At 42.7% G+C, this 14,604-nt stretch overlaps 1 protein-coding gene across 3 annotated transcripts in view; it reads right to left on the bottom strand.

Annotated features, from left to right (window-relative positions):
* LOC109306561 (phosphatidylinositol 3,4,5-trisphosphate 3-phosphatase TPTE2-like) overlaps positions 1-14,604 on the bottom strand; it is a 43,245-nt gene that overhangs the window by 6,853 nt on the left and 21,788 nt on the right. For all 3 annotated transcript variants that reach the window (XM_019530008.1, XM_019530006.1, XM_019530007.1), the window contains exons 7-15: positions 12,882-12,981; positions 8,617-8,680; positions 8,122-8,186; positions 7,406-7,466; positions 6,375-6,456; positions 5,587-5,675; positions 4,402-4,463; positions 3,389-3,469; positions 2,858-2,963 (exon numbers count right to left, since the gene is read on the bottom strand). In XM_019530008.1, the coding sequence (XP_019385553.1) occupies positions 2,858-2,963; positions 3,389-3,469; positions 4,402-4,463; positions 5,587-5,675; positions 6,375-6,456; positions 7,406-7,466; positions 8,122-8,186; positions 8,617-8,680; positions 12,882-12,981 (710 nt within the window). The remainder of the gene's footprint in view (positions 1-2,857; positions 2,964-3,388; positions 3,470-4,401; positions 4,464-5,586; positions 5,676-6,374; positions 6,457-7,405; positions 7,467-8,121; positions 8,187-8,616; positions 8,681-12,881; positions 12,982-14,604) is intronic.

Here is a 14,604-nt window from a genome sequence, read left to right as displayed (position 1 = left end):
CACAGAAAAAAAGGGGACTTCATTTCACCCTGGTATCTGCTGGGGTGAGTGGGCAATACAGCAGTGCACAGGCAATCCAAGAAGTTTTTGTAGAGTGTTGGGAACAAATTTCCTAGTGCAAGTGCTGGAACAGCCAACTGGGGACCATGCTTGGCTTAGAGCAGGGAACTCTTCAGTGAGCTTAAAAGAAATAAATAGGTGTCACAAAAAGGAAGCTTGTAAGTGGAAGTTTGGACAAATAAACTAGGGAGGAGTATAAAAGCATTGCTCAGGCATGCAGGGATGAAGTCAGGAAGGCTAAAGTACAATTGGAGTGAGCTAGCAAGGGATATGAAGGGTAGGAACCCTTGTTGCATGCATGATGGTAGAGGGTGAGGGGGAAATGGAAGAAAAAACCCTACAAAAACAAAAAGGTGGGGGTCCCTTACCGAATGGGGGAAACAACCTTGTGACAGAGGATGCAAGTAGCTGATGCCCTTTTTTGCTTCCGTCTTCACAGGCAAGGTCAGCTCCCAGACTGCTGTACCAGGCAGCACAGTTTGGGGAGGTGGTGAGCAGCCAACAGTGGTGACAGAACAGATTAGGAACCATTTAGAAAAGCTGGACATGTACAAGTCCATGGGGCCAGATGGGATGCACCTGAGAGTGCTGAAGGAGTTGGCTAATGAGGCTTCAAAAGATGATAGCTTGTGGCTCTGCAAATTCACAGTGATCAGGAAAGATTCTGGATGATTGAAGAAATGGCAAATAGTGCCCATATTTAAGAGAAGGAAAAAAAAAAAAAAAAGAGGATCTAGGGAACTATAGACTATTCAGCATCTCAGTCCCTGGGGAACAAAACCAAAACCAAAAAGTAGTCATAAAGCAGATGCTCAAGGAATCTGAAAGAACTTGGAGAAGGCAATTAGCAACAGTCACCAAGGGCAAGTCATGCCTGACCAACCTGATTGCCTTCTGTGATAAGATGATTGGCTCTGTGGATGCAGTGTACCTTGATTTTAGCAAGGCTTTTGATATGGCCTTCCACAACAGGAAGTATGGGCTTGATGAATGTACTGTAAAGTGGATAGAAAACTGGCTGAAGCATTGGGCTCAGAAGGTCTAAATTGGCAATTGGTATCAAATGGAGTGCCCCAGGGGTCAGTCCTGGGGCCAGTTTTGTTTCATGTCTTCAATGACCAGGAAGATGGCTTAAAAAGTGCACCCTCAGCAAGTTTGCAGATGACACCAAACTGGGAGGAATAGGTATGCTGCAAGGTAGGCCTAGGATTCAGGGAGTGGCCTAGACAAGTTGGAGAACTGGGCCGAAAGGAATCTCATGGAGGTTCAACAAGGACAAGTACAAAGGTCTTGCACTTAGGATGGAACAATCCCATGCACCAGTATAGGTCAGGGGCTGACTGACTGGGTAGCAGCTCTGCAGAAAGAGGACCTGGGGATTACAGTAGACAATAAGCTAAGTGAGCCAACAGTGTGCCCTTGCTCTCAAGAAGTTTAATGGCATACTTGGCTGCAGTGTTGCCATCAAGGGAAGCAATTATTCCCATATTCAGCAGTAGTGATGCCACATCTGGAACACTGCTCAGCTTTGGGCTCCCCACTACAAAAAGTGATGTGGAGAGTGACACTGTCCACTGGACTCTCTACAAAAAAGAGTCTTAAGTTACCCGAGGGTGGGTTTTGAAAGAAGATTGAGAGATAGACTGCTCTCAGTGGTGGCAGATGACACGATTGCAGCTTGTTTTCAAGTTGCAGCAAGTTTAGGAAAAATGTTCTTGCTAGAAGGATAGTAAAATACTGGAACAGGTTACCCAGAGTGGTGGAATTTCCATCCTTGGTAGGTTTAAGACCTGGCTAGACAATGCTCCACCTGGGATTAACTAGCTGGCGATTGTCTTGCCTTGAGCAGGGGGTTGGACTAGATGACCTCCTGTGGTCCCTTTGACTTTGGGTCCTACCATGTAGCAGTTACCTAGCCACCAGACTGTAAAAGTAGTCAAAGCTGCATTTTCCCAATTTTACCACAAGGACATTGTGGGAGATTAAGTCAACATGGCAGAAAGTGACCAATGGTACCCCTCAGGGTTCAGTACACAGACCAGTGTTTTTCAATAATGTTCAATGATTTGTATTTGAGTGTCAAAAAGCAGACTGGCAAAAGTTTGCCAACACCACCCAAATTATGGGGGAAGGCAGTCAAGCTTGAGGACAGGCTGGAGATACAGGGCGACCTGAACAGGTCAAAACCTGATTTAAAAAAAAAAAAAACACACAAAAACAACCCCCCCCCCCAAAAAAAAAACAAACCATACCACACAGAAGTTTAAAGTGCTCCATCTAGAGAGAAATAATCTATAACACACTTGCCAACACCACACCTGAAAGACCTGCAGGTCGTGATGGATCACAGAATGAACATGGAGCTACTAATGCAATATCATAGCTGGCAAAACAGAGTGCTGGCATGCATCTACCAAAGCATCTCAAGGAGGGCTAAGGATATCATCCCCCTGCTGTACTCTGCCTTGGTGAGACTGCATCTAGAGTACTGCATCCAGTTCTGGGCACTGCACTTCAGAAAGTATGTGGGAAAAGCTGGAGAGAGTCCAAAAGGAAAGCCACACATGATTAGAGATCTGGAGAGGAGGTCATCTGAGGAGAGACTGAAACATGGAGCTGTTCAGCCTGGAGAAAAGAACAACTTGCAGGGGACTTGGTAAATTTGTAAGAGGGACATACATCAGGGCCTGGGGGAGCATCTGTTCAAGTGTATAGCATATACAGTGAACACTAATGCATGTAGGTTCGAGCCAGCAATGAAACATGCAGGAGAGCATCTACATTTAGTAGTTCTTACCACGTATAGCATGGATCTTGATGTTTCTTATTCTGAGCTTCCTCTCTGGTGGAAGTTTCAGGCCATATTTGTTTTTCATTATTTCATAATAGCCAACATATCTACTCTGAAATGGAACAAGAGAAAAGGTTAAATGCTCACATTTGGCACCTGAATATCAAGGCAGTGCAAAGATAATGGCTAAAATAACTAGTTATGTTTAATTTTCTACTTTACCTGGAAGTAACAATCCTAAAATTCCCCTGCTTCGAATATCCTTAACCCCACCCCCAATTATGCCCATTAGACCCATTACCTAGTAATGGATTCAAGGGTTGGAAACTTTTCTTCAAGTCAACTGCTAGGTAATGCACTTCCCTGCTCCCCAGGGAGTCCGAGCTCCATGAAAGCAAGTTTCTCAATAGCTTGATACCCAAAATGTGGTAGTGTTAGAAGATATCAATCCTTCCATCCCATTTTGTACACACTTCATGACAATGTCTTGATATGCACTTTGCCTCTACAACTAGCAGTCATTCTGTTCAGCCTTACCTGAGACGGAGTTTCTACTCCTTGAAATTTGGAGCTGGTACTTCTATCTGTTCTTCTCTCCCCAAAATAGTCCAAGCTCTCCTATATGTGCAAACATTTGAAATAACGTAATAGATGCATTCTTTAGCAGTGAAGACAGCTGCCTCACAGTAAAGTCTGTTCCACTGCAGATTAAGAGCACACCAAAACCTCTACTGCTGTTTGTGCAAGCAAATTCACTGGCTTTCAAGAAGAGATATACTCGATACTTAAAAACAGGACGACTTTTTTGCTTGAAAGTTTGCTAGCTGTGACTATAACAACCAGACCAGGCCTTGTTAGAGTTCCTCTCCCCCCCTCAGCCCCCCTTCCCCAGTTATCCCACACCAGATAGTGAGCATCCTAGTCCCCTGATCAAGTGGAAATGAAAAAGAAATCAATTCTTCAAAACAACGGAGTTTCATGCAAGATACCATGTGTATTGATTCTGCAGATGTTAGCCAATAGCAACAGATTGATTGGGGAGGGAGAGGAAAGAGGGAAAGATGACAGACATTCAAAGTTGTTTCAGCTTTTAGTTTGCTTGGTTTACTCAGCCAACCCTCATAAAAAGAGAATAGACTTTAGAAAGCTGGGATATTAAAAGCTTTAAAAAAAAAAAAACAAAAAACCAAAACACATTATTTTCTTTTAAAAAGAAAGAACATGGAAAAAAACAAACAAACAAAAAAAAAAAAACAGTTGAAGGCAGTCAAGTGCTTCTAGACAGGTCATCCCAGCATGGCTCATTCTCTTCTAGATCTTCCCAACTGCTTTTCCCAACTATATTCCATTTCCTTGAGTAATGAAGATTTACATCTTGATAAAAAGTTGTTTATTTGCAATGCAGAATGAGGCATGCCATTCATGGGGAGAATCTCTCTAGTCAGCATTGTTGTACTCAGGAAATACCTCATCCTTTGCCAACTTTAATTTGGTTTAAAAATTAAACAAAAACACAACACAAAAAATACACCTTTCTATCAGTTTCATACCTTTGCACTTTCAAATTGATCACTGTCAATAAGCCAGGTACAGACCATTGTTCCAGTCCTACCTGCATTAAAAAGTAAAGAAAAAAAATCAAATTTATCTCTATCAACATTGCACATGATTGGCGACATGAAGTTACATGTTATTTCTATAACTCCAAGTGTTACCAGAAGCTAGGATCTTTTAGCAGATTTCAAAGTTACTGAACAAAAATCATCCATCAGTTGTTAAGTTAAGCCTGTAAATTTAGGTGCAAGTTCATTGAGCCCATTCCTGAGAAAAATCCAGATACTGCTCTAAAAGGGGAGTGTTAACAAAATGATGATGATTTTCAAAGTAGAATTCACTAAATCAGTCACGCCCCAGCACTACAAGCAAGAAGAGATTCTTGCTTCAAGGGTGGCGATACCAGTCTGTTCTTCAGATTGTTGAGAGAGTAAAGAGATCACTCAAAGCCACTCGTGGTGGGAGGAGGGGGGTTGGTTTACAAACAACATCTTTAGAGGGTTTTGTTTTGTTTTTTGTTTTTTTTTAAGGTTAAGTATAAAAAGTTTTCATGAGTGCTGAACTTTGAAAGTTGAGTGCAGCTCAACTTTGATAAGTTTGGGCATGTTAACAAGGACAGTTTTAGACAGCTGCTTTGATAAATGCCTTCTTTAGTATCTTATAATGCCTGTGGGCAAACCTTCACTATAAAAAAGTTTTAGTGAAGCTCATGATTTAGAAGTCTTTGCAGTGGCAATAACCTGGGACTGAGAACTGGTCCAAAGGGTTGCTTGGGTCCTATAACCAGCAGTTCTAGGCTTCAAGATACCTTTTGTCCAGTCTGAGGGGCAAGGGAGTTTTTTTTGTTGTTGTTTAAATCACAATCGTTACAAAATACTCAGTACTTTGTAATGTAATCTAAACTGTTCAGACTTTGAGGCTTATCCCTGTACAAACTTTGAAAAATTTTATCCTGGTCTCTGTAAAGAGTTTGAGGACCTCAATGAAAGGAGTACAGATTTGTTAGCATGCAACTTATTTGACTACGAGACATCCAAGTTATCCCATGTTCATGTAGTACTTGCCTCAATCTGCAATTTGATCCATTAGAGACTTATTAAATTGAATCTTCTTACCACTGTAACGTTAGTACTTTATTGCATCTTTGATCCTCTTACTTGCTAAAATAAGCATTCTCTTACCCTTGCCTCCTTTGCAGTGAATTGCTATGATGTTTTCTTCATCCTGTTTCATCCACTCCCGGACACTGGCAGTAAACTTCAGCATGTCCCTGGATAAGAGCACTGAATGTTAGAGCCATTTCTACATCCTATAGTAAAAACACCCTAAAAAACCATACAAAGAGAAAAAAAAAAAAGAAGAGGGACAAATACTAGTCTACAGGTTTCCCTTGCTTTGTACAGGTTTGCTCTTATGCGATGACCCTTTAATACCAAAAATGTACTATATGCAAGGTAAATTCACTCTTATGCAACTGGTGTGGTAAGAGCCCAATAATCTGCTTTGTGCAGTGCATTGTGGGAGTGATGTGCCCCCAAAAAAAAAAGAATAGTCTGCGAGGATCTGCTCCTTGTCTGTGGCAACTATAGAAATGCATGTCATCACCATTATGATAGTGCCCTGTGCTTGCCATGTATTGCCTGCTGTTGACAAGTACCAAAGTGGTCTTGTAAGAGTAGTAGAAATGGGTCTTGGTGTCAGTAAAGTCAAGGCTTTGGAATATATCCCTATTTGTTACACTGAAGCAAGTTCCTTTTATGCAAATTCAAGTTATGCACCATTTTCCAGGAATGCATGCAGTGCAAAATGAGGGAAGCTTGCATTAGAGCAGCAGAAAGTTAAGGTTGAAAGGGGTCTCAGGAAGTCTAGTCCACCTCCTGCTCAAAGCAAGACCACATCCACTACAACATCCCAGCCACAGCTTTATCTAGCTGGGTCTTAAACCCCCAAGAACAGAAAGATTACTCACACCAAAGTAGGGACATTGTGGTCATCAATGAAGATTCTTTCTACTCTGTAGTGGAAGTACTTTGGGTCATAGCCTTTTTCACCTACAAGAAAGAGTTCTCACTTCATTGGCATAAGGCAGTTAATATCAAATTACTTTGGCTATGTTTTGAACGTGCATAACTAGCAGATACTAGGATCTAGCACCATAGTACAGTATGACCATTTTAGCTAGGATTTAAGCCAATAAAGAAGAAAGCTTGATTATGAAAGTGAACAAGCTGAAAAATTAAGCCAGCTTTCAGGTCATGGCCCTTTGGTCTGAGCTTTTCCATTTTTAGTAGTTTGTCCAGCCTGATGTTGGCTCCTACCACCTGGTCATAGAATAGCCATCTGTGGGCTTTTGGGCTAACCCCTATTCAGGGTCTTTCCAGATCAGAAGCCCATACTCCTTCCAGCTCCCGGGGCTACAGCACAATGTTTTTAACCACCACTTAAATCCTGGGCAGGAGTAAGGGATGACTCATGGTTGTAATGGCCAAGACTAAGAGGAGCCATTTTACTGTTCCTTCATTTAACTGGGAGATATAAATAGATATCCAGCCACCTCAGTTCAATCTGCAGTTGATTATAAAAGTTGGAGATCCACTACCCAAGACCCACCCAAGCACCAGCCTACCAGTAGGTTTCAGTGAAACAGTTTCTGGTTCTTAACAGCCCTTTGTACCACCCAGGGTATCAATAAGAGCAGGGATCAAAGTCCTAGCCCCACTGAAGTCAAGGAGAGCTTTGACTTCAGCAAATCCAATACTTTCACAGACCTTTCCCATTACCTAGTTGGTATCAGTCTACTCCGCCTTCTCCCCGAGAAAGCCAACATACCATGGAGGCTTTTGACATACCTTGTTAACATTGGTACATAGTCTCATTCAACACTGGATGCTCCAAGTAGTAAAGGTCAGTACAGAAGGCAGACATACCACATACCCTGGACATTAAACCCTTCTGAAGTTGAAAACCCATGTTACTGGCCAATATTCTTAAAAGACTTACTGCAGAGGTTGTAGATTTTATAGTGATCCTTATGTTTTGTGTCAAAGAACTTCACAACTTCCTAAAGAGAAGAAAGATGACAGTCAAGATTTTTGAGCTCAACTATTAGTGTGAATGCGTGTAACAGTACAACAGCTGCCACAACCTTAAGCAAAGTGGATGTACAGTAACTGCATTCATAAAAGTCTGAAAAAGTGAAGCTGAGGTCTTAAATATGAAGCAATAGCTCAGGCTCTTCTCTGGCTTCAGCATTACTATTCAATTAGTCTGCTTTTCCTTTAAAAGGAACTGCACCTATGTATTCATAAGATTGAATAAAGTACAATCATATTGCACTAAATTCATTCTCCCTAGCCAGAGGGATAGTTTAAGGCCCATAGTATTCATCAAGAAAAAGAGAAAAAAAAGGAGGAGACGCATCGTCTCAGAAGGTCTTTGGAAGCAGAAGTCAAAATTCAGAAGTTACAAAAGATAGGTCTCCATAACCACAAGGAGGTGGCCAGAACAAAGAGTAAAACACAAGATACTGTGTTAAGTTTACTGTCCATATGTTCACTTGGTACTGGCATAAAAAAAGCTTTTAGTTTTAGCCCATAAAACCACCCAGAGACAGTTTAGGATTTCTTATCCAATCCATAGTATCCTAGCAGAGAGATGGGAAGTAGAGTACAGAAATTCAGTTCTATAAACAAGTCAGGAGTGATTAGAAGATTTACCTCTATAGGATTCCTATAGAAAGACTGCTTTCCAGAAGATGGGAATGACATTGCAATAACACGGTCTAAGAAAAAAAAAAAATCCCACAAGCCACACATTAGAAGATCTACAAACTGGTAGTACTAAATGTCTCAAACTCAAGGCAAAAAGCCATATAGCTTCAAGAGCTGAGGCACTCATTTTAATGTTAAGACCAAAGTTAGTTACAGGTAATATCATAAAACAAAGAAAATAACTTTTGCTGCAAGCACCATTGTGTGGCACAAGCTTTAAGTGTGCCTTTGTAATTACAAAAGCCATGTAAATTAACTAGTTTCTTGCACTAGCCATTTTACATAATGGACAATCCACTTGGAGGACCATCTCTGCTCCTCACTCTTCCAGGGTAGGTAGTGCTCCATAGTCACGTATGCCCTTGTTCAGAAGGCTAGGCATAGAACAGCAGGTGGAGGTGCCAGCAGGTTTGAACTGGACAATGCTTTAAGTGTACATACCAGTAACGTAAGTGAGATCCAGATCAAAGCCATCTTTCATATAACGCCTTTTGTTTTCCGAGACCTGTCAGGGGGAAAAAAAACCCATGCACAGAAGTGAGTACAGGAACCCCAAGTAGACTTGTGATCATCTATAATACTGGTAGTTTTCTAGACCAATTTCCATTATTAAGGGAAAGTATAATTAGTGAGAGGCAAAGCTTCAGGTCCCCTGCATAAAAGTGTGTGAGGGACTATGTAAAGCAGTTGGGTCTTGCATTCCCACTGGCAAGTCAATGGTTCATTAGGCCTTGTCCACACAAGATTTTAGGAATCATCAGCTAGCAAGAGCTTCACTGAAGGAAAACAAAAACCAAGCAGCTGAATGCACATTCCCAGAGGCATGATTGACTTGATCACACTACTGAACAAACATTCATCCTAGTCTACACTGATGCAGGACAATGGCATGGGCATATTGCCAACTCTGGGCATTTTTTATATGCATGTCTGATGTGACACTGGGCATTTAATTAGCAAGCAGTGTTAAGACCATCTGTGTGTCACATGCATAAGCAGTGCAGCGCAGTGCATCCCTACACTGAAAGAATGGTGGTGAGGTATTTTGAAATAAAAGCTCATTTGCTCAGCATGCAGATGCTCTATACTACTGATACATACATGTGGGGAGCCTGTTCCAACATGCTGGAAGTCCAGCATGGAGCAGACTATTAAATAGTCTGCTGGAGCACACAAGTTGTCATGTGCTAGCAGCCTTGCATATCACATGCAAGTACACTCTGAGGTTAAAGTACATAGTACACTTTAAGCTTATGGAACATGTCTTTGCTTCTTCTCAAGCAACCTGATCCCAATTCCATTCCTACCCACGCAGGGATGAGACTGGAGCAGAAATCTCTAGGATGGTCACAAGGGTTAAGGCAGCAGTTCCCAACCCTGGGTCGCAACCCAAGTGTGGGTCACAGGCAGTGCCGGTGGCACTGCACAGAAGAGATGGAGGTGAGCTGCACCACATGCTGGGAGGTCCCCTACTGCTGCCCTTGGGCCACCACTCCTGCTGCACTCCGCTCCCAGCAGTGGGGCACAGGAAAAAAAAAAAAAAGAGGTTGGGAACCACAGGGTTAGGGTTACCATATTACCAGTTTTAAGAAAATACAGCTATTAGGGACAGGGGAAGGGAAGAAAAGTAGTGATTGTTGGGGGCAGTGATGTGCCCAAGCCCTGCCCCTTACTCCCAGCCCATAGTACTCAAATCCCTAGGCCATAGTAGTGCCCCTCACTCAAGAGTCATAAACCCCCTTGTCCCTGGTGATGCCCTTCACTCCCAGCACAGCCCCCAGCACTGCTTGTGCCCTGCATACCTGACCCAGTCCCCCTCCTGCTCCCACCCCACTCCCAAGCTACAGCCTCCCCAGCCCCATCAGAGCCCCTCACTCTGGACTGGCAGCCCCCTGTTCCCCCAGCCCTGCAGCATCTCCTAGCTGCCCTACCCCTGTGAGAAAGGGTGCTGTCCCTGGTGGTATTGGCCTGGCCATACAGCTCCCTGCTGCCCCCAAGGGGCCCCCACCCCTTTCCCCTATTGGAGGAACAGGCCCTGCCCCCTTGTCATCCCTCCTTGCCCTGCTGGAGCCCCAGCACCCACACTCCCACCCTGCTACATACCCCCAGACAGTCCAAGCCCTGGTCCTCCAACCCCTGCCCCATAGAGACTTGCTGCATGCAGCTGCTAGGGCTGCTCCTACCACCCTGCCTGGATGCATTCTGGTTGGGGGTATAGGATGCACACACATGTGCCCCTGCCTCCAAATTACCCTCCCCCCAGCCCCCAGTGAAGAGCTGCTTGGTCAAGCTGGGAAGTATCAGGAAAAAACCCCCTTCAATGCTGAGCAGAGTAAAGTCCTAGACTTAAAACAAAACACCACAAACAAACCAAACACACACCACCAATAAGACCATCTGGACAGAGATGGAAGGAGCCAAAAATATGATGTGTTTAGGAAAACCTGGATTGGGAGAGGGAGCGGGGTGGGGAGGAAGAAAGGGGTGCTTTTATTTAGAAGCAGCTCCCAAGAGCCACTCAAAATAACTGAAGTGCCCACAGTGTCTCATGGTGTTTGGCATCCTGCACTTGCAAATGGCAGTGGCAGGGGCTTTAAAAAACAAACACCACCACTTCTTGGTGTTCTTGTTACTTGTATTAAAGGAACTTACTGAACAGAGAGGGACAGGCTAATAAGGGACAAAGTTTAGAGAAGGCTGCAGTGTTTGATATGCGAGTAGGTTACACAAAGACTTGAAGAAAAAAAGAAAAGCAAAACTAGCAGCAGCATTAAGAATATACAAAGTCTAAGTTTGGGAGTGAGGGGGGGGAATTGCTGCATGTGCTATGCCAGCCTCATTTAGTATGTGGGCTTGGACCTGGTACATATATGTTGCATTCAGCATGGGGGGGGAGGGGGGGCATGCACCACCTTCCAGACCAGCATTGTACAGTGGCTCTAGATGGAGCTGGTAATTGGCCCCACAAAGCCAGAACACAAGACCGGTTTGGTACAGGCACCTCATGCATACCCCATGCTAGCTAGCTCCACACAAAAAAAAGGCACTGGACCAGGTTCCAGCATATGCACTGTGTGAGCTTCCCACACTGGACCAGCTGTGTCCACTGGCTCCAGTGTGGAGCTGGTCTGTGCATCTCATCCAGCCCTCAGGCTGGCCCCTGTGCCCCACATCTAGTTTGCAGGGCCAGATGAGTTTGACTGTTCTGCTTTATGGCATCTGCTACCACCCCTTGGCTTTGTGTCACCTGCCAGCTTCAATCATAGGACTAGAATTCAAACTGCAATATTTGTACCTTCATTCTTTATCCTTTATTGAAAGGAAGAAAACAAACAAACAAACAAAGTGTGCATGTACAAAATAGGAAGAAAGGCTGAAGTTACTTGGTTTAGGAATAAAACAACTGGAATAGGAATTAGCAAGTTCATAAGAGTCTTCAAAAGATTATAAAAAGAAACAGGGCAAAAAAAAAAGTTAATTTTTCTCCCTTGTAGAAACTGCTAGGAATAGAAAAAGTTAGCAGTTCAACTTAAAGAAGAGAAGTTCTGTAGGGAAGGGAGTTAAATACTGGAACAGGAAATATAAGACTGGTGGGATCAAGCCTACACTTATTTTAATGCGGTCTAGAACTGTTCTAGACAACTTCAAAGTTAATTCTGCATTGAATAGATGTCACCTTTTTGAAGGTCCCTTCTACCTCTATTCGTTTGTTAGGGAAGTCTAGCTACCTTCTTTTATTCAAGGTGATGTTTTGCACTTCTGTTCTCTCAACATCTCAAGTATACTTGAGCCTCAAGGTGATAGATGCTGGCAACATACCTTCCTTCTAAAAAAGGAAAAAAAACACTTCAAGTTTTGGGTTTTTATACAGCAAGACCTTCCCTTTACAGAGTCACTGTCACAAGTGATAGAGAAAATTCTAAATGAGGCAAGAGTTCACTAAAGTCTGGGATTTAAGAAACAAAAAGCCAAGAGCTACAAATGCACCCTCTTCAATGTTCACTTCAAATTCATCTTATGTTAAAAATTTTGGGGGACAATATTTCAAGTTTGGTGAACTGTAACAAGACAGGGTAACAAGTTTTAATAAAACACAGAGTTAATATTTGACAGCAATCTTTAACTGTAAACTCCTGTATTTCACAGCTACAGCAGGAAGTCTGCTTTGAGAGAAGTGTATAGCTGGCAAACAGTCATAGCACCACTTCAGCATCGTTGGACTGCTCAGTTTAACTCTGAAATTTAAAAAGGCTACAGCTACATTGTTATAGAGGCAGTTTCTCAAAAAGCCACACACAATGAAGTGGTCCATCCACCTTCAGTACCCTAGCATTTCTTAGATATTTGTGCATTTCCTCCCAATCACTGTAACAGCTTACATCTTCTGGAAAGAGATTACTGTTGCTGCTTTTCTGGTCTGCACATAGCATGCTATTTTAGACTAGCTACACCCAGTAGCTTAACTAGGGTGGGTTGACCAGGGCAGCAGCATGCCAGCAGCTGGGAGTTGCTGCAGCCCCTGGCCCTGCATGCCTTGTTACACCTCTGGCTATGACCAACTAGATACGAGTATAAAAGATAGAGACAGCAAAGGAGTCAGGAAAACAAGAACTCATTTATCCCTTCTCACAACACTTGCAATTTAAATAGTAAAAGCAACGAAACCCATCACCACTGCTTGTCAGCATGCTACTAAGCTAACTTACCATCCTCCTGGTCACCTTTTCAAGTTGTTTCTTTTGTGAAGCTAGGCGAAATATTCTTATCAGAATGATGATTCTCAGAGCTCGAAGGAAGATAACCATTCTAGCGGGGGGGAAGGGGGGAAAAAAAAAAAAGTCAGCCTAGTAGTGGAATAAGCCAGAACAAGTCCTATTTCAAGTTGAGATATTAATAGGGGTTTGTTTTTTTTTTTTCTGGAATAAAAAAAGAGGCTCCCTCCCACTTTCTCAGATTTAAACATGCAGGTATGATGAAGTTCCACAAGTTTAGTCAGTTAGTTTGCATGTATAAATCTTAAACAAAACCCCCAAACCCTAGGTACTTATTAAAATGATTACATGTTTAGATTACAAACCAAAAACAAATCTAGAATTGTGTTGGCAGGGGGTGGGGAAAGAATTGTCAAGGTAATCTTTCCCTCCAAATAAAGTTACGAGGCTAAACTACTTCAGAGTGTTTTGTTACAGAAGAGTTTAAATTTTTCTGGAAATGAACTAGATTATCTTGCATCCTTGTATTCATTATGGCCTGGCTTAAAGTAGTGGGGAATTTAGCACGTGCTGTAGGGAATAAGTAATTATTACATATTCCCTACAGCACCTGCTAAAAATTCCCCACTACTTTAAGCCAGGCCATAATGAATACAAGGACGCAAGATAATCTTGTTAGCGTCCATCACTTTTTCCCCCTTCTCCCAAAAAATCACTGCACTTAAAGTTCAATGCTAGTTTTCAACATGAGGGGGGCTATAAGATTACAGTGTTTGCCTCTAGCTCCTATAAAAGGCTGTCTGCAGACTAAAGTTCAGTAGTGGAGCGGTGCTAGAGTCCACCTTTAATCCCTCATCCATTTGGGTTAACTAAACACTTGAAGTTTTTACAAGGAAGTTAAGAATTAAACTCTGAAGTGATAAGAAAGATGCTGATTTCTATGGTTTTAGGAAAGCTTGAGCAACAAACTTTTCAAAACCAATTTCTCCAACTTCTCACAAAAGGCCCTTATGTACATCACTTAGAGCAGCAGCTCCTAAATGTCACTACTCAAGAACACAAGATGGACCCATGTTCTGGTCCAGGATGACTTCTTTCTAGCCCAACATTTCTTCATACTAGTACAGAGCAGACACTCTCTCAGAACATCTATGTAGACTGATCTGCTTACATCTTCCAATATTCAGAGGCCAAGTTAACTAGAGGGTAAAGAAGGCAACAAGGATAGTCAGCACCTGGGGCTGACGGGGAAAGCAAGGGGCAGAGAGCCACTGCTGGCAAGAACAACTGCTACAGTCACCCTGTTATGCCTCTAGATCTAGGAGTCCCAGTTTGGGACTTGCACCCATAAAAAAAAAAATCTTTAATAAAACTAGCAATAGGCCTATCCTGCATGGATCTGTCCAATCCTCTTTAAGCCTGCTTAGGTTCTCAGCCTCTACATCATCTGGTAGGAAGAGATGCACAAAAAGTTCCTTACATGATGTGTAAAGGAGTCCTTCCGTTGTCGTTTCAAAGCTACAATCCAATTTCCTTCATCTTACCTAGTTCCGGTATTGTTGAATGTAGTGAGTAGTAAAAAAATATATATCACTACCTACATTTGTTTAAGTGGCACAGGTGGGAGAGAATAGAACATACACTTGAGTCAAGTTTTGCCTTGAGTACAAGCTTCTGCTTCCTGTCCACATTTTAGACCTTACCAGGCTTAACCAAT

The sequence above is a fragment of the Crocodylus porosus genome, unplaced genomic scaffold, assembly GCF_001723895.1.
Source record: "Crocodylus porosus isolate Cpor-Errol unplaced genomic scaffold, CroPor_comp1, whole genome shotgun sequence".
Classification (NCBI taxonomy): domain Eukaryota; kingdom Metazoa; phylum Chordata; order Crocodylia; family Crocodylidae; genus Crocodylus; species Crocodylus porosus.
The sequence above is the reverse complement of the archived record's forward strand: the minus strand, read 5'-3'. Positions and strand labels throughout refer to the sequence as shown.